The sequence below is a fragment of the Numida meleagris genome, chromosome 3, assembly GCF_002078875.1.
Source record: "Numida meleagris isolate 19003 breed g44 Domestic line chromosome 3, NumMel1.0, whole genome shotgun sequence".
In the NCBI taxonomy this organism is placed as follows: Eukaryota; Metazoa; Chordata; class Aves; order Galliformes; family Numididae; genus Numida; species Numida meleagris.
The window spans coordinates 67,788,400-67,807,004 of NC_034411.1; the positions used below are offsets into that span (position 1 = coordinate 67,788,400).

The 18,605-nt window shown below is 38.8% G+C and overlaps 1 protein-coding gene across 3 annotated transcripts in view; it reads left to right on the forward strand.

Annotated features, from left to right (window-relative positions):
• The window catches only part of PDSS2 (decaprenyl diphosphate synthase subunit 2), a 120,416-nt gene that overhangs the window by 39,547 nt on the left and 62,264 nt on the right, over positions 1 to 18,605 (forward strand). For all 3 annotated transcript variants that reach the window (XM_021390916.1, XM_021390915.1, XM_021390917.1), the window contains exon 2: positions 11,531 to 11,662. In XM_021390916.1, the coding sequence (XP_021246591.1) occupies positions 11,531 to 11,662 (132 nt within the window). The remainder of the gene's footprint in view (positions 1 to 11,530; positions 11,663 to 18,605) is intronic.

Consider the following 18,605-nt stretch of genomic DNA (forward strand, 5'->3'; position numbering starts at 1 on the left):
GGGTGGAAAAACAAACCAAAATCAGACTTTAAGAATTTTATTAATTTTTAACTGTTTTATGGGGACTTCCTGTGCAAGCACTGATTGAAATTGGAAAGTGGCATGTGTCCATTTTATTTCAGTGGGAGTTTGATCAAATTTTTTTAGTAGTTTGTTTATAAAGTAATTTGTAATCTGGTTACAATACAGGTAATACTTTGACCTAAAATGTCAAATTTGGACTCCTGAAATGGTCAGTACACCATAGGAGTTCTACATCTTCCTTTCTTTTTCTTTTCTTTTTTTCTTTCTTTTTTTTTTTTCCTGAGTTATGGCATGAGACATGTTACACAGCCAAAACACAGGAGGAATATGCTGAATGCAATGGCAAGAATCTGTTAGCATGCACTGCTGGTAGCTACTGTTTCAGACTTTCCCAGAGAGGTACCAAATGAGATTCAGTACCCAGTCAAATTCACTTGATACTTCCAGCCATTTGTAAAACAAGAACACTTGCACATTGTATACTGTAGCTACAACTGAAGGATTAAAATGTAAAGAAATGTAATTCTTTTGTATTTTACAAATCACCTGCCAGAATAACCTCTGCTTACTGAGACATAAGGAAGGTGAGTTTACAGTTTGCTACGTCTTCTCCGAACAATTCCAAATGTAATATAACAAGAACATAATTCTAAAGCGCGCTTTACTACCAGTAGGTGTAAATACAGTGATACTTTTATTTCCTATTCAAATTCATTATTTTAATCCCTGTCAGATTCATATTTGTGGTAGTAACGTACCCTGCATGGCAAGTGCTGAGAAAACATTTATAGAAAGCCTTGCCAAAGAAGTCTGACTATATAGACTACAGTGACTTTACTGTTGGGGCTCGTCATGTGTTTATGGAAAAAAAAGGCACTAGTTAAGCATGTCTGATTTGTAGATTTTGTTGCTCAAATACCCAAGTTACTTAATGACTCTAATACATTAGGTAGAGTAGCACAGCAGTTCTATTGATATGCTGGCAAAGAAGCAAACATGACCAGTCTTTACCATCTGTTTATAATGCTATATAAAGAAGACCTTACTGGTTACCATGGAAACCAGCATTTCCAAAACCACAAGTGTTTGCTTAAATTCTCTAGCTTTCTAAAGTCTTGTCTTTTCTAAAGGAGAAAGAGTAGGAAATCTCTAAAGTTCTCCAGTGATCCTTTTTTTTTGTAACAATTGCTTTGCTTTAATATGCTTTCAGCATTTTTGCACTGTATCTTGTTTCATTACTTCATAAATTTAAAGAGTGGCATTTGTAACTTAATGACTTCATTTGATGCTTAGCAATGGTCCAGGAAAAGGAGGCAGATACTTGTTGTGAGTCGTGTTTATCTTTGTAAAAGGAGTTTTTCCCATTCAGGCAAACTATCCTGACTGTGGTATTGACACCGTGGAGTGAACCTACAGAATTTGGGTAAAGGTTAAATTAGGAATTTTTATTAAAGAATTTAAAAAAAAAAAAAAATCAACGACCACAGTTGCCCACTTGGGTCTCACTGAAAAGTGACCTCTAGAATGAGTAATCTGGAGAAAAACATGTAATTAAGATAATACTAGTTAAGAGTTATGGTCGGGGTTTGTCTGTATTCTCCGCTGTTGGCTTAAAATTAATTTTCAGTTAAAAAAATAAAGAGGCCCTACATATGTGGCATTTGGAAAAATAAACATTTACTATAGTATCTCAGAATATTTATATTTCTCCCCTTTTGTAACTGCATGCACATATTGCTGCCTGGCATTCTGTCTTAGTTCTCTACAGTGTTTAAGTTGTTTTTGTGGTTGTTGTTCTGCCTCCGTCCGAGCTTATGAAAGGCTTTTACTGTGTATAACCACTTAACTTCAGTAGGTAGTGACAAATATAAAGCCTTTAGAAAAGGTGCTGCAGTCAGACTATTGGTGCCGGCTGGTTTTCAACCACTTAAAACAACTTCTGTTTCTTTTTATTTAAAAGGAAGATCTGTATTTACAGGGTTCTTGGTGTATTTGGATTAAGCTACTTGGAGTAAGTGAAAAAAAATCCTTTGAAACACAGATCTTGAACGTCTTCACTGCTACTGAAGAGCTGTCTGTTTTTAGAGAATGCGTATCTGTAATCCATCTGAATAGTACTGAAGATTGGTTACGTTGTTATTTAGAAATATTGCTGAGTACAAAAGCTTAAAAGAACTTTTTGGTTCATTCTGTAATGGTAATGCGTGTCCCAACATTTTTGTCGTTTTATATTTCGTACATTTGTAAAATACATTGTGAGCGTTTTCATTGTGAGATAATGGCCAGGAGCTGATCTATTTCATTGTTGTGTTTCCCTAGCACAATACAAAATACATCTTTATGACAGGCTTTACTGTTACAATATTGCCACAGTGACACTGGACCTCCAGAGGTGTCTGAAATCGTTAGCCTTGTGAAGCTAATGATATTTCTGTCATTCACAGAACTCTTCCAAAATATTTGTATTCCTTTCACTTAGCAGAATATTCTTGCATCTCAGAGCCTGTTTTCAAAAAGGTAGCCTTGTGCTTGAGTAGACTTGTTGATATTGGTTCGCAGTGGGGTGCTATACCTCCCACTGAGTTTAAATAAAGTAAATATTGACAGAGAAATCAGACACACAAAAATTAGGCTTCTGTCTAAGTATTTGTGGTTAGAAAAATAGGGGTGCCAGACCTGCAAGCAACTGCTGGTCAGAGTAATTGCACTCAGACACTGACTGCATTTTTTGGTATTAGCTTGCCTGTTATCCACATCACATTCCAAGATGAAGCCAAACACTGACCAGGAAAACCAGCAAAGGTTGGCAGTTGGCTTAAAAATACTTTTTTTTTTTCCCGGTGGTGTCTTAATGTCAACCTAAGGTACTCCTTTTGCCTGCCTCTAACACTCAACTGATGGGGGGAAGGTAATATTATTATAACAAATCTATAATTAAAAATTTTTGTGCATAATTACTATCTTTGAGATAATGTGTGATTATAGCTGCCTGTTATTTTTATTGTAGGGTCTCTTTTTTTCAGTGTTTATAGTAGGTTGTTTTCTGATCTTAAATGACCATGCAACCTAAAGCAAGCTCTCTTGAAACTTTAGTTAACCTGGTGCTATATTTTTTCAACTCATGAAAAAATCTAGTTGTCTTCCTCTCACCTTGTAAATCACTTTCCCCTTGGTGCACAGCTGCTCATAAATTTTGTGTAAGATTAGGAGCACAGAACTGTTTGTTTTTTGTTTGTTGGTTTTTAACAGGAACTCCTCCCATTGATCTTTGGGGGTAATCTTTGTAAATGAAGTCAATATATCAGAAACTGTAAAAAAAAAAAGTACACAAGTAGGTTATCATGGTCATGATTCTTGTTAACTTCTGGCTTTGGGAAGTCCAGTAACTCCAGTAGCAGTGGATGGCAGACTGATACTTATGTCTGAATGAGGTTCTAAAGGCTCCAAAAAAAAAAAATCATCTTTTAACAATTCAAATGATGTATTAATTTCTAGGAGCTATAAATGTTCAAAGATAGTGAATTGCCAGTTAGCCATTGTCAAGTATCAGTATTTGTTTTACACTTGCCCCCCAAACCTGTAGCTTTTAAAATTGATTTTTTTGATGGCATTTGATTTTTTGAGCCTTTACCCATTTGAATCTCCACAAATTTATTTAACGTTTTGATTTTTAGAGTCTTCAAGAAGGTTCCATCTTTTGTGATCTCTGCTGTGTTTAAAAAGGTGTTGGATTTTTTTTTTTTTTTTTTTTTGAAAGTACTACGGTGTATAGGATATATACTGAAGCCAGAAGAAATAGGTGTAAGTAACAGCTCCAGAAGGAATTATAGAACATCCTGAGCTGGAAGGGACCCACACGGATCATTGAGTCCAACTCCAGCTTAAACACCTACATTTCCTATAAGCTGCAATTTTAATATATGTTGAATGTTCTTTAGTCAGTCTCTCCATCTGTAACCAGGAGCAAGCTACAGAAACTTGCATTTCTTCGTCTGCAGACTGACGCTCTTCAACATCTTTATCAACCTAGTCGGTGGGATTGAGTGCACCCTCGGCGTGTTTGCTGATAATATGAAGATGAGTGGTGCGGTTGATAAAATAGAAGGAAGGGGTGCCGTCCAAATAGACCTGGACAAGCTTGAAAAGTAGGCCCATGTGTGCATGATGAGGTTCAGTTAGGCCAAGTGCAAGGTGTTGCACCAGGGTAAGGGTAATCCCAGATGCGTGTACAAACTGGAAGAAGAACTCATGGAGAGCAGCCCTACCGAGAAGGACTTGGGGGTCCTGGTGGATCAAAAGCTTGATGAGAGACAGCAGTGTGTGCTTGCAGCCTGGAAAGCCAACTATATCCTGGGCTGCATCACAAGAGGAGTGGCCAGAAGGGCGAGGGAGGGAGTTGTCTCCCTCTGCTCTGCCCTTGTGAGGCCCTAGCTGCAATACTGCATCCAGGTCTGGGGACCTCAACACAAGAAAGACATGGAGCTGTTAGAGTGGATCCAGAGGAGGGTCATGAAGGTGATAACACAGCTAGACCACCTCTCCTAAGGAGGAAGGTGGAGGGAGATGGGCTTTTTCAGTTTGGAGAAGAGAAGGCCCTGGGAGACTTATAACTACTTCCAGTACTTAAAGGGAGCATATAAGCAGGAGGGGGACAGACTTTTTCAATGATCTGATAATGATAGGACAAGGGAGAGTGGTTTTGAACAAAAAGAGGGGAAATTTAGAGTAGACATTTAGAAAGAAACTTTACTCAGAGGGCGGCGAGGCGCTGGCACAGGCTGCCCAGGGAAGTTGTGAGTGCCCCATCCCTGGAGGCACTCAAGGCCAGGTTGCATGGGGCCCTGGGCAGCCTGAGCTGGGGGGTGGCAGCCCTGCCTGCGACAGGGGCTTGGAACTGGATGAGCTTTAAGGTCTCTTCCAACCCAAGCCATTCTATGATAACTGTGCTCAAAACGTGGCACGATAAGGCTGATGCCCTTCTACAGACTGGCTTTAGATGTTGCAATAGACATGTATTTTTAGTGTGTTTGAAGATACGTTGTGTAGAGGGATATTTAATATATGCTTGAAACTTCAATAGGTGAAAATAAGTCACTATAGGCTGCTATTAACATACGTGAAATATATAATTAAATACTGTATGCCTGTTTGAGTGTGGTCATATGGCCAATCATGTGATTCAAATAAGTGCATCTATAGTAGTGTGGTTTAGCATCTGTTAAGAAAATGAATATATCAGGAGAGTTTTCTCTTATTTACTCCTGACTAGTCATTAATAAAACAAATTGGATAAAAGCCCTGAGGCTAGTAGAGCTCTTACATTTCTAATAAAGTAGCCAATATTCTCACCAAATAGCCCTGTCACTTACTTCTAGCACTAGATATAGAATCATCAGTTATAATTAATTTTGAAAAAATGTTTTTTTTTCAAATGTAGTTGCACCTGTAACCATGTGTACATCCTGATAATCTTTCTGTCTTGAAAAAAATAAGTGTTACTTTCCCTGGATGTTACAGATTTAAAACGGTGTTTATATTGTCACGTCTGAGATTGTCAGGTAGAATTGAGGTGTTTCTTTTTCAGAACAGTTTTCCTTTCAGCCTAATACTAGCCTGTGTTTTTCAAAGACATTATCCCAGGTTTATAAATCTTTTTCATCAGCATAATTGATTTTGGTTGTTACAGTCCTTTTCCAGTTGTTTTCTATTAGTGCTGTGTAAACAGGTGATTTTTTTCCCCTTTTGTTCAATGTCTGTGTGGGGGAGGCTGAGGAATAGCTGCTCAGCACCCAGTATCTTTCCCTGGTTTTCATCCCCATGTTGATAAACAGAGCTTGTGCGTGACCCAAACCAAATTGAACAATCCTGTCAGTGGGACACCATCAGTAAAATGTGTGGAAAGGGCAAAATCACCAAAAGAGAGCAGAAGAACAGCCATTTGTTCATTTACCCCCTAGCCATCAGGGCAGTGTTTGGAGTACCCACCTGGGCTGTGGGAGAAGGTCATCCTGGGGGCCTGCTGGGTAGCTAATGGCAGGGCTGCAAACCTAGCTGCACCTTTTTGCATTGGCAATGAGCAGAACATTTGGGAGACAGAAAAAATGTTTGACCGAATGTTTAACAGCTCTCTTTCTGACCAATTTAAGATACCTTATCACATCTGTTTTAATTAGATCTTTTTTTCCTGTGCTCTTAGTGATAAAATTAAAACTAGCACTCCCGCACTTGGGTTTTATCTCTTCTACTATATCCACATTCATTTAGTTGACTTCATAATTGGCTGTGGCTCTTTTTCCCTCCCATATTTCACCCACCTCTGGGTGGGTACAGTCACCACTGTATTTTCCGTGTTTCTTATAGTTTAAATTCCAGGTTTAATTTAATGAAAAAAATGGTAAGAACATTATTTGTCTGAGGACCTGCTGTAATGCAAATAATTTTAAATTCTTTGCAGTATTTAATCAATATTGTTCAAAAGTAGGAGTGGTGCTTACAGTCAATACTCTGTTTGTTACTTATTTATCTGTAGAAATGTAAATTAATGCAGGAGTTGAGCCTGACACTTACTGGAGGTTAGTATTTTGACTGCAGAATGTACTGAAATGGCTGCACATATGGAAAAATACACAAAGCACTAAGGGAAATGCTCATGTTTGCTTGATTTATTCTCTGCAGCAGTCGGACTCTGGTAGTGGGAGGTGTAATTTGCAGCACATTAGCCATTAGCCAGTGTCATTGCTTGAGTGGGTGGTGTGAGTCTCTTGTGCCTGTACAGTGTCACACTGCGCATGTTTCAGAGCTGGGCTCTTTTCCCCTGTGCTTAGAGATTATTTTTTTCGTTAACAGTGCTCTGTTTAAAACTGTGAATCTGCATTTTCAGATAGGTTATTCTGTCACACGGATAATATCTAGAGTAAATGCTCACTCCGCGGTTCCCCCAAAATTCTTAATGTTTTGTAAAACTGGATTGTTGCAGTGCTTGACTTACCACTTTTTTTTATATGAGGTCCCCCGAAGATGTAATATGTTATTTGCAAGATAGCCAGCCTGTAACTCCACAGCAAGCAAAATTACACTCCTGTTTTTTGTTGGTTTTTTTTTTGGGGGGGGGTACGCTGTGCATGTACATGAACGCTCGTGTTCAGCAGAGGTTTTCCAAAAGAGTCTGAGCTTGAAGCATCTTTTTTTTTGTGTGCACAATTTCACTTGGGTTGCTTTTAGTTCACTTTTTCCCCTAGAGGCACCTGTCTCCTGCCACATACCCATCAAGACTAATTGCACCATCTGGAAGACTTTTGTGTAGCTGTTACTTGTGCAGAATATCTCTTGGGAGATTGATTCTGAATGTGAATGTGACCCCTGAAGCCATGTCAAGTAGCTGCAGTAGTTTCCAGCCTCCAAAGGATGATCACCGTAGGCTTTATTTGTTTCAAGTCTCATGCGGTTTGCTTTAGTACGGATATGTTACATGTCAGTAACACAGCTTCAGTCATGTTTTGAAGGGAATTAGACTTTGAATATGGGTCTGGTAATTCATAGAAAATTCTGTCTAAAATTGCATCCAAACCATATGGATTTGGATTTAGTCTATATGAATAGGTGTAGAAATGACAGACATGTTGCTCCTTACTATTACACTACGTAATTTTTATGTCCCATTCTTCCCCCACCCACATCTGCAGTTCTCATTAATAACATTCTGCTACGAATGTGAGGCGTTCTTGCGAGCATGGTTGCAACTCCCCAGAACGGCTCTGAAATGATTGTTTTTCTTATTGCTGTGAATCCATTCAAGTATTTTCAGTACAGGTAATTTTCTCTCATTCTTCACTTAGGCCTTATTAAGTTGAAAGCACTGCAGCACTTCATTTCCACTGGTGTCTCTCTGGGCAGTGCCTTGTTTAATGGTTGTTGCTTTAAAATCTTGTGGTGGTCTGGACAGTTTTCTTCTTTCTTTAATAATGTGTTTTGGAAAACCATGGAGCACTGAGCATGGAAAACCAAAGCATTCCGACTTACTTAAAGTATCAGCAAAATTTGTTATATTTTGTAGGGAAAAAAAAAAACACACAAAAAAGAAGAAAAGGCTGCTTGTTTCTCATGGGATCCTGCATATATTATGTCAGGCACTCTAGTTTTACCAGTATATGTACATGGGTAAAAAAAATATATGTATAATTATAATTGTTTTCCTGAAACCACTTTTTTTTTTTTCTAATGATGGAATTGTAGTAAGTGTTGAGAAAATATGAGGACTCTATTTGTACTTAGTTGCATCAGCTGTGTAACTTGCTTGCTTGTAAGTAATGTGGTCAGCTGAAGCTCAAGCTGGAGAAGTGCTTATACCACCGCAAACAATCGTGACTTCTGTCTACAGGATATATGTGTAATATATATATATAATTCATTATATGTATTTTCTGTTTTTTTTCTTCTGAGTCATTTAATGTTTGTTGTGGCTGTGACTTTGGAAATCTATAGAATTTTAGAAGTTTAACTGTTTTGGCTGTACTCTGTTAAATATATATTTGAGTATGGTAAGAAAAGCTATTCCTTTGCGTACTTAAGAAGAATGAAGGTGTGTAAGGTGTAAATTCACAGGATGCTAATGGCAAGTAGCTTTCTCCTCCTCTTTAAAATCCCTCCCCATACATGCCCAGTGAGCAAAGCGAAGTTGTACGTTGCAGTACTGCTCTGTCTTTTCTTAGGAACTGATGTGAGCCGTGTAAGCTTTCCTGGCTTTCAGTGGTTGGGAAGCATTGCGTGAATGGTTTACAAAAAGAAATCATTGTCTACTCTGGGAAGTTGTACAGCATCTTCCTTTCAGCAGTTGTTACGCTGCTGTATTCAGTTGTTTAAAGGATCTTTGTGGATGGAAGAAGTGAGAGCTGATGGCTGTGATGTGGCTTTTCCTAGAAGGTTGAGTCTTGTGTTAAATACTGATGTCTGTGCTGAATTTAGTCTTCCACTGAAATATTGATTACCCACATTCTCCTAATTTACAGAAACATTTCGATTAGTTTCTGATTTACCATCATAAGGTAGCAAGGCAATGTGTTCATACAATCACAGGATATCCGAAGTTGGAAGGGACCCACAAGGATCACCGAGTCCAACCCCAGGCTCCACACAGCACCACCCAAAATCAAACCCTATGTCTGAGAGCATTGTCCCTGCACTCCTTGAACTTCGGCAGCTCAGGGCCGTGCCCACTGCCCTGGGCAGCCTGTTCCATGCTTACCACCCTCTGGTGCAGAACCTTTCCCTAACCCCCAGCTGCCCCTCCCCTGACACAGCTCCATGCCGTTCCCTTGGGCCCTGTCGCTGTCGCAGAGAGCAGGGCTCAACGCTGCCCCTCCGCTCCCTGTGAGGAGCTGCAGCCGCCATGAGGCCTCCCCTCAGCTCCTCTCTGCTCTGGGCTGAGCAAACCCAGGGACCTCAGCTGCCCTTCACACACCTTACCCACTAGACCTTTCACCGTCTTTACAGTTGTGTGAATTGCTATTTTCATTTTACTGGTCTATTAAGAGGCTAACATGGAATTGCATTATTGCAGATTAAGACTGGTGGCTGATGCTTGCACCTGGCCATGTTTCAGCTGTGACTGTTGTCATGGTTTTGTGATTTTCGGTTGTTAATATTCCACATCATAACATCATGTAGTGGATATACCTGGTTCTCAGAAGAGAAGGACTACTACAGTCCCCACGGCACTTTGCTCCTCTGTTACCATTTTCCAGCCAGAGGGAAAAGATAAAAGCTCACAGTATAAAAACTTGCAGATCATGAGACCTCGTCCCTTTTTCCGCCGTCTCTCGTCTTGGCAGCACCTCGCTCTCCAGCCGTCTTATTGTCGGTAGTAGAGTAAGGCCTACCTTGATTTTGGGACATTCTCTCTCTCTGTATTGGATTTATCAGCTTAAATTGTAATTATATTGTATTATAGTGTGTTGTTTGGCATTCCGATATCTTATTTAGTAAATTAGTTTGTTTTTCCTCAAATTGTTGCCACTGTTCTTTGCCCTCAGGGCCATCTCCTTACCCTTTTCCCCTTTTCCCTTTTCCTGGGGCGTGGGCCCGTGGGTCTCCCGTCCCCTTTGTCACAGAATCAGGCCTAACACCCGTAAACCGTTGACAACTGTAAATGTTGGGCATCCACTTGGTTCTTAAAACTCAGTTGAACAAAACTCTGTAGCTGTCTCAAGCCATAGCCATGTGCATTCCCTCTGGGAAGCCTTCCCTCACACCACGGCTGTGCGTGGTGCTGCGAGTATGGCCATGTGGGGCTGGGCTCAGCCAGCACCAGCCACCTGGGCCAGCTTGTTCTCCTCTGAGCTTATGGAGGCATGTGGTCTGCTCTGTCACAGCAGGAATAGTTAGGAAGACTTGACAAAAGAAGTAAAGTGGTTATCTGCAGTAGCACATGAACTTTCATGTGGAAGGATATTTAAATTACATTTTGTTTTAATGTTTATACGTCTGCGTAAGTGAAATAGTATACTGAAGATATTATTGTGTTGTGAAGTGGTGTAGATGTAATGAAAAAAAAAATGTAAATGGACCTTTCGCTTGCATGCAGTGTTTACTTCATTCAAATGCACTTCCAAGGTAGACATCCTAACCTTTCAGTTAGCTGCTTTAAAGACTCGTCTGGATTGATTTCCTTCAGTGATTAGGGCTAAAATCACACAGTAGAACAAAATGAGTTGGAGCTCTTAGTAATCTGTGATGTAATTCTTATCTATTTAGCAAATATTTAAATTATATTGGAGATAAGGGCTCTTTCTGGAAAGCAGTTTACACATTTAATAGCATCTGGGATATTTTATCCTTTCTTTATTTGGCCTTACTGATGATCATAGGAAGCAACTTTGACAAGGATGGGAAGAATATAACTTGAGACACTGGACACTGTGGTCAAAAAGGAAAGCAAGATTGCTTTAAAATAAGCTGAATTCTGAAATGATGCATGTAAGTGGTCATTTGGAATTGCTTTCAACAGATGTTTTTGGGAGCAAACACTATGGGCTTCCTTCTAACCCCAAATTTAAAGGTGCAGCATCTGAAACAGTTCCTTTGTTTAGAACAGTGTCTCTCTACTTCATTTATCTTTTATTATTTTGACTTTTTTTTTTACTGTTTTCATCAGCATCTACAAAGTCTATCCCTGAAAAACTTGGACATTATTTTGATATGCTCATTTTGTGACATCATATGAAGTACAGGACGTGTGCTACTCTTTGGAAATAAACAACATTTAATGCTGAATGCTCACTTCGTTCTGTGATAGTAATATTTCATAGTAAGTTAGTGGGTGACAAGTGAAGGGTGACAAAAGTTTGTGATTAATAATTACAGCTTATTTTCATGCAAATGTGGATATTAAAGACTTAGAGAAACGATGGTAGCTTGAGATCTGAGTATTTCTTTTCTGTTTTGGTATTAGCAGTGAAAATGGATTGTGAATAAATGTGCTTTTTTTCCCTTTTTTTTTTTTTTTTTGCAGGGGTTTTGTGTACGATAGCCGAAATAATTTACAGATGCGAGGTTTGGTCGTATTGCTTATTTCTAAAGCTGCTGGACCCAGCACAGCAGAGCTCTCTTTCCAGCACAACATGGTCAGTGGGATTTATTCCAGGTACGTGGTAACTTTCTTTAGCAAGATACACACAGATGCATTTGATTGGCAATGTCATGGTGATTTCAGAGTATCTTAGTGGCCTGCTCAGCTGTTAAGGAAAAATCAATACTTGCCTAATTACAAATCCTTGTTCCACAGGGTTATTATAAGCTTTCCATGGTGAAAGCCATTTCCTACCACTTGTATAGCTCGTATAATATCCAAGCCTAAGTCTTAACTAACATTTTTGGGTACAGTTAAATTAAAAAGATTTGAATCAAGTTAGGTATTTGAAAGTTTGTGTTAAGAGGTACTGAGAACCAAATATATACATACATTAATTGAGTGGGATTTTTTTGAGTTACTCAGATGTAATTTAGGTACACCCACTTACTAGAAGTGTCAGTCAAATTGACAGTCTTGTGGAATACCGGTTTGTTTCACTGAGCAAATCATTTTTACTACAGCCACTTTGAAGGATATTTTCCCCCAACACTACGGTGTAGAATAAAATTCCTTACCTCCCACATGTGAGCTGAATTACTGAGACTGTCACTAAGGCACCTCAGGCTCTCACTGATACAATCTGGCTTCATCCAGTTCGTAAATATCTTTTTAAGTATTTAAAGTAAATTATTTAGTACTAGAAACAACAGTAATTGGAAATAGTGGTTGCTTTTTTGTGTGTGTGTTTGACAGTTAACTGTTCCATTGAAATAATAAGTGATGTTAATAAGTTCCGGTTGAAAAACTGTAAAATTTAAATTTTTAAAGTCCTTTTGAAGACTTCAGTGCCAAGAGGGTGAGGGAACTCTGTTGTATTTTCAGTTAATTGTGCTTCTGACCTCTGTAACGTATTGCACAAACTTAGTGACATGTTTGTATCCTGATTTTTTTTAAAGGGCACAGATAGTATTTTAAAATTGAAATGACCAAAACAATTAACGTCCTTAAAATATATGTAAAATCTTAAAGCAACAGAATAGAGAAGAAAAATAAATATGAATAGGGAAGGACAGGAATGACATTAAGTAAGAAAAAAGACAGATATAGGAGGCTTGTTAAGGAGGGGCTGTGTTGTCTCTTTAGCTATTTAATTCCATTCTTGTTTGGTTTTGTCCTTAATGTCCCCTTAGGGTTGTAATGTTTTTATATTTATATGCAAATGATGCTGTATGAGAGCATAGTTCTATTTAGTTAATTATGGTACAGAAAATATTTTAGTTGATTTTTTAAATGATTTTGAAAGTTTTCATTAAGTGTGTCTCATAAAAGGAGAGAAAAAGCATTATGTTTTCATAACCAACTTTTTGAGTATGATGATTCTGACTGTGGAGGTAACTTGTGAGCATTTAAAGCTGCCACTGGGAAGGTGACTATTGAAAGTATTCAGTGAGGAGCAAGTAAGACCTTGAATTAATAATGAGCCAGTTGGTGTAAATGGACATCATTGGAGCTATGCCAGTTCAACCAGCTGAAAATCTAGCCTAATAATCTAAGTTTGAGCAAGTCAATAGCTGTTATAATACCTAGTTTAGAGTTAGCAAAGTACTCCAGAAATGAAGCAGCTTTGAGTATATCCACACAGGTTCGCTTAAGGTTCATTACTGTCTGTGAGAGTGATAACTATGGAGTCATTAATTTAAATGAATTTTCAGTGGAAATTTAAATCTGTATCATGGAGCAAATACGGGCAAACTGATGCATACTAGTAGTGCTTTATTTTAGTTTGTGCCATAGTGAGCCAGCTCTTGCCTTCCACTGAAGTCACGCTGGGCTTTGTCTTTGACTTGGAACTCTTTTTTTTTTTTTTTCTCTTTTTAATGATTTTGTGACAGTGTACTTTTCCAAATGCACTCTTCAGTGCCTGTCTTGTTTCTCATTTTGATTTCTGTACTGTATAGAGCAAAGAGAAGTGGCAGCTTGTAAAATCATTAAAGGGCTTTTGTGATTGTTTTATGTATTACAAATAATGTTTTACAAACTGCTTTCTCTTGAGTAAGTACCAAAGGACTTTTTCCCTTAGTACATTTTTGTCTGCTGTCTTGGTTACAGTGTAGATATATATGATGTGTGTATTAGAGTTGTATAGCAAAGGCAAAGTATATTCCTCAGCGATATGCAGTGAAGAAACGTGCTTAGTCCTTTAATGTTTATATACTGCTCCAGCTTTGAAAGTATTTTTTGGAAATTGATTCTTACAGAGTTTCATCTCAGCTGTAAACTATACAGCCCTTTCTGTTACCATGCCATATAATTACTTCATCTTTACTTATAATATTGCGCTGGAAATATTATTTCTGGCACTGTAACGAGCATCTTCATTGCCTGATACTTATGTGCTGTGAATGTTGCATTGTGGACTATTAGCTGGGATATGGCTTACTTGATTTTAGGGTACTTAGTAGGGTTTAATTGCATTTCGGAAATCTGAGCATGAGTTAAGTTCTAGTACTTGTCAGTGGTTGCAGCAGTCCAATCTTTCTGTTCTCACTGTTTATGTTGGAGTTGGCTCTTGTGCTCTCTTGAAATCTTCTGTCCCACAGTGGGTAGCCAGGTTACATCAGTCTGTTGTATCTGGTTGTATCACATTTGTTGTATCGCAAAAAAAAAAAAAAAAAAAAAAAAAAAAAGGAAGGCTTTTCATTTTCATTTTGTGATGAGACATGTTCTGCATAACTTTCTTTCCCTACTTGATATCTTCAATCACAATATAAATGAGGAATGCAGTAATCATAATTAAAATTTAAGGACACTAAATTTGGAACAGCCAAAATTTTTTTATCCTATTCTCCCAATCTCTAGAAGTGTCAATGACCCAAATGCACAAAAATAGATTAGCTAGCTGCATAGCTTGCATCTGTTTTTACTGGTACACAATGGAACAAAACTGGTGCCTGCTACTAGAGAGCAATCTTTTTCCAGAATAATGAGGATTACAATTTAGGTAGTTAAAGGAACAGAGCTGGTGTAGTGATATGATGCTGCCTATGGCCGGCACTGCTTCCAGCTTGGCACTTCATAATTTGCAGATGTGAACTGTCCAGGTTCAGCTGGGGCAGAATTGCAGGCTATTGTGCACAGAGATATCATAGTAACTGCTGGTTACCTTACGAGTCATGCAGAAGATAAACAGGGAAGTGTAATAAGTGTCTGCTTGGCGTGCTTTCCTCTGTACTGCCACCTCCCTGTCAGGCTGCCAGCAACCCAATTTCATTCCTATTGGCGGGGAAAGGAACCTGACATTACTTCCAGCTCAGCACCAGTGCTCCCAAAAGAGAATGCAGAAAAGAAGTAGCAACATGATAAATAGCCCTATTTCACCTGCTGGACAGATTTCCTAAAATTGAAACTTTCTGTGGTCTCTTACCCTTTAGGTAAGTATTTCCTTGGCTACAGAGCCATAGCAAATGCTATGATGAAGAGCAGTGCTCACTACAAGTTATGCAAGCAGTGTCATGTAAGGGCTGATGTCATTGCCCATACTCAAGCAAGGCGTCATCTGTTATTCACTTGAATCTCTTCTGTGTTCCTTCTCTGCTGAAGAGAACACAGAACACATGTTTACATTTAGGCAGAATCTAGCTAATTGTAATTTATCATGCTTATAGTATCAGAGAACACCTTAGATGCGATGCTGCAGCCTAGAGCTGTATAAGGGCTTTGAGACCCATTTCCAAACTTGTGATTATGTTAGAGACAAATGCTGCTCTCTATTGCCTTCTTTTGGAGAAAATCTTCCTTGGATAGTCAAGTATGCAGTTGCTGGTCTTTTGCTGCAAGTTCCAGGATCATATGGTTTCTGAGCACCTATAGCTTTCTGCTTCATAGCTGGAGCTAGATTCAACGACTTAATTACAACTGAAGATACCAAGATGGGCTTGGGCTCTCTTACTATATGTACCCAAAGGGTTATCTTCTGTTGTTGATGTCTGGCACTGGCAGACACCGTTGACTGGGGACTGAGGAATCTCCTTGGCTTTATACTGAGTAACAAATTCCTCATGTAGCCTCTATATTGCAGCTGAAAGTGTAAGTGATGCCAAGGAGCAAACTTAAGCCATTTCTTCAGGTATCAATATCCTTGGCTCTACTACAGCAAGCTATTTTCTTCTCTCTTTCATGTTTTCAAACTTTCTTTTTTTCTTCTTCCTTTAGTGCCAGTTTCTAGAGTACCCTCTAGCACTGATACCAACTGCCTCAGCTCTGCAGATTCCTTTGGACACTTGTCAGAGGTTTTTTTGTTGTTGTTGTTTTCAGCCAAGTCTATCTGTGCATTCACAAGATCAGATCCTATGGACATTGAGAAAGTAAAAAGATCTTTGCTTGTCAAACTCAGCAAGTGTGTGTGTAGAGTGGAACACAGAAAGTACTATTTTACCAAAGAACTTGTGAATGAAGCACTACAGGTTGCTGGATTAGTGCTTTCAATACTAGGCTCTGCCCCTGCCTGTTCTCCCTCAGAGTTATGCACCTGGCCATTACAAGCTGCAGGAATTCATTTCTTGCAAGGCAAACATGCGTTCTTACATGCTTTCACTGCCTAAACTTTTCTCTGAATTCTTCCTGCTGCTTGAAATAGAGGCAGTGAAACTGTAGTGACACTCAGCGTGAACATGTACTCTTTTTCCTGAGTGTTTCAGCAATGAGTTTGGAACCAGCCACTGATGCTGCTTCCAACAAAAACCTATAAAGTGGCAGTTAACAGCAGATACTAGTTCTTGTTATGGTGTTGAGTCCTTCACTCTCCAGGTTCCTATAGAAATTCTTAGTAAGTGCCCTAGACACTTTTTTTCTTTTTTTTTTTCTTTGGACACAACACATACATGCATCACACAGTCTGATTTCACATGTGGTTTGTCATCATGGATATCTCAAGTCATCTTGTCCTCACCATCTCTGAAGGAACGAATCAATATTTGCAACCTAAAAGTCTCTGCGAATTACCAAGTCTTGACCAGAGTGTTTGTTCATCCATTGGTTGCTCTTTCTCTGGAAGTTTCTCCAGTTTCAGGGAAGTTAGGACTCCTACTGCTCTGTCCTTTTGCAGTTCCATGTAGCTTACTTCCAGCTTCTCTTTGCTAGGTATAAAAACAGAAAAACTATCTATACTCAGATTTTCCAGACTAGTGCTATGGGGTGTGCCCAGGCCAACTATGAGAACACAAGTGTAAAGCTCTCATCTGTCGTAGTGACTTCTAATGGGATATCCCCAAGTGTTAGTGGAGATACTAGGAATCTCTTCTGTTTCTCATAGGAGACAGCTCATGCAGCTTTGTCTGATTTTTTTTTTTTTTCTCTAAAACCTATGCCATGTCAGGCATAAGAGTCAATGTCTGCATAAGGTCTGCTTGTCAGAGCAGTCTTTAACAGCTGAGTACATGAAAGGCAATCAGGCTGCTTCCAGGGAATTGAAGCTATGTGAATGATGATGTTACTTGGACTCCTTCAGACTACAAAGGTAAATAAGAAATAGTCCAAGGTGTAGTGGTTATATGCTTACTACAGTTTACTTCTGAAAGCTATGTTCTGCACAGATTTACACGGGTGGACATTGGTTTGTTGACTTATTCCTCTGTCCTGAGCTGCTATTGAACTGGGATTTTATTGTCAAGGGGAAGCCAAAATGGCAATACTCCTCTTTGGGTAATTAGCATCATAGCATTTGAGGTGTGAGCGTCTTCTCTGAAGACTGAGGAAAATAAAAAGTGTTCCACTTTGAGTGATAAACAATAACTGTTATGCATGGATGTGCACCTTGGGCTTTGCGTTCCCTGGGAGCTTTAATTAGTGGTAAATAGCCTCTGTCCTGTCCTTCTGAGTGCAACCAAACGGAAGAGAATTGTGGCTCAGAGGGCTATCGCATCTCTCAAGTGAAGTAGATTACTACAGTAGCCAAGGGCTACTTCTGGTTTAGGAAAAGGTAACTTTTAAGGTAGCTTTTAAGCTTTGCACTGCTCACCGTAAGGTTTTTGGTAGCAAATTCTTTCTACTGTACACGAGCTTAAAAGTCACATTGTTTTTGTCTGTTTTTAAATAATTATTTGTGTTCCACTTGAAATATGGATGCGTTTACATAAACCTATAATGACTTAATCAATAGCCCTATACAAAGAAATCAGATGGACTCACTTTAAAAGGAAGAAAGTGCAAGTCTGTTACAAAACCTCTTCATTAATAAGGTATGGCAAGCACTAGTAAATTTTGGTGAAGACAGATCAGTTGTATTGTTACAATGTAAGTTTTTAGAGGTTTCCTTGATCTGTTTGCTACTAAGTTTTGAAGAAGACTTTTTTCTACCTTGCACAGATGAGCTTTTATCTTCATATTCAAGCCGGGGGAGATTTGTCTGTGAACAAATTCTGTTTGAGATTTACAGCAAAAGACAAAACTTAGATGAAATAAAATCAAAGAATCACCATAAAGATGATGACTTTGTTACCTACAAAAATACAAAGAGCATGAGAGTGTGACTTTTCACCTTTCCTTCAGACTTTTTGCTTCTCTCAGTTCTTCTGAACTATATAGTATATTAACATGGAAGATTGGATTTGACTGTTTCTTACTTTTGTATTTGGAAGTAAATAAATGATGCTTAATTGTATTTTGAATTTCTTTCACCTGGAGAGCACATACAGAATTGCAAGGTTTTGGGTTTTTTCATTGCTACTTGTCTATCAGGAGTGGAAAACAAAATCAGATTTCCCCTGATCTGGTGCAACGCAGTAGGAGTGGCCAAGAACCAGAGTTTGGGAGACCTCATACTGCATTGTGCCTGTCCCCATGAATGATGTAAATCACAACAGAACGTGATTAAAGAAAATAAAAAGCAAGAAATTAGGGTAGTATGGTTAGGTTGAGGTTGGACTTGATGATCTTGAAGGTCTTTTCCAACCTGAGCAATTCCATGATTCTGTAAATGAGAACGTGTATGTAGGAACCCAAAACTCTAAAAAGGTAG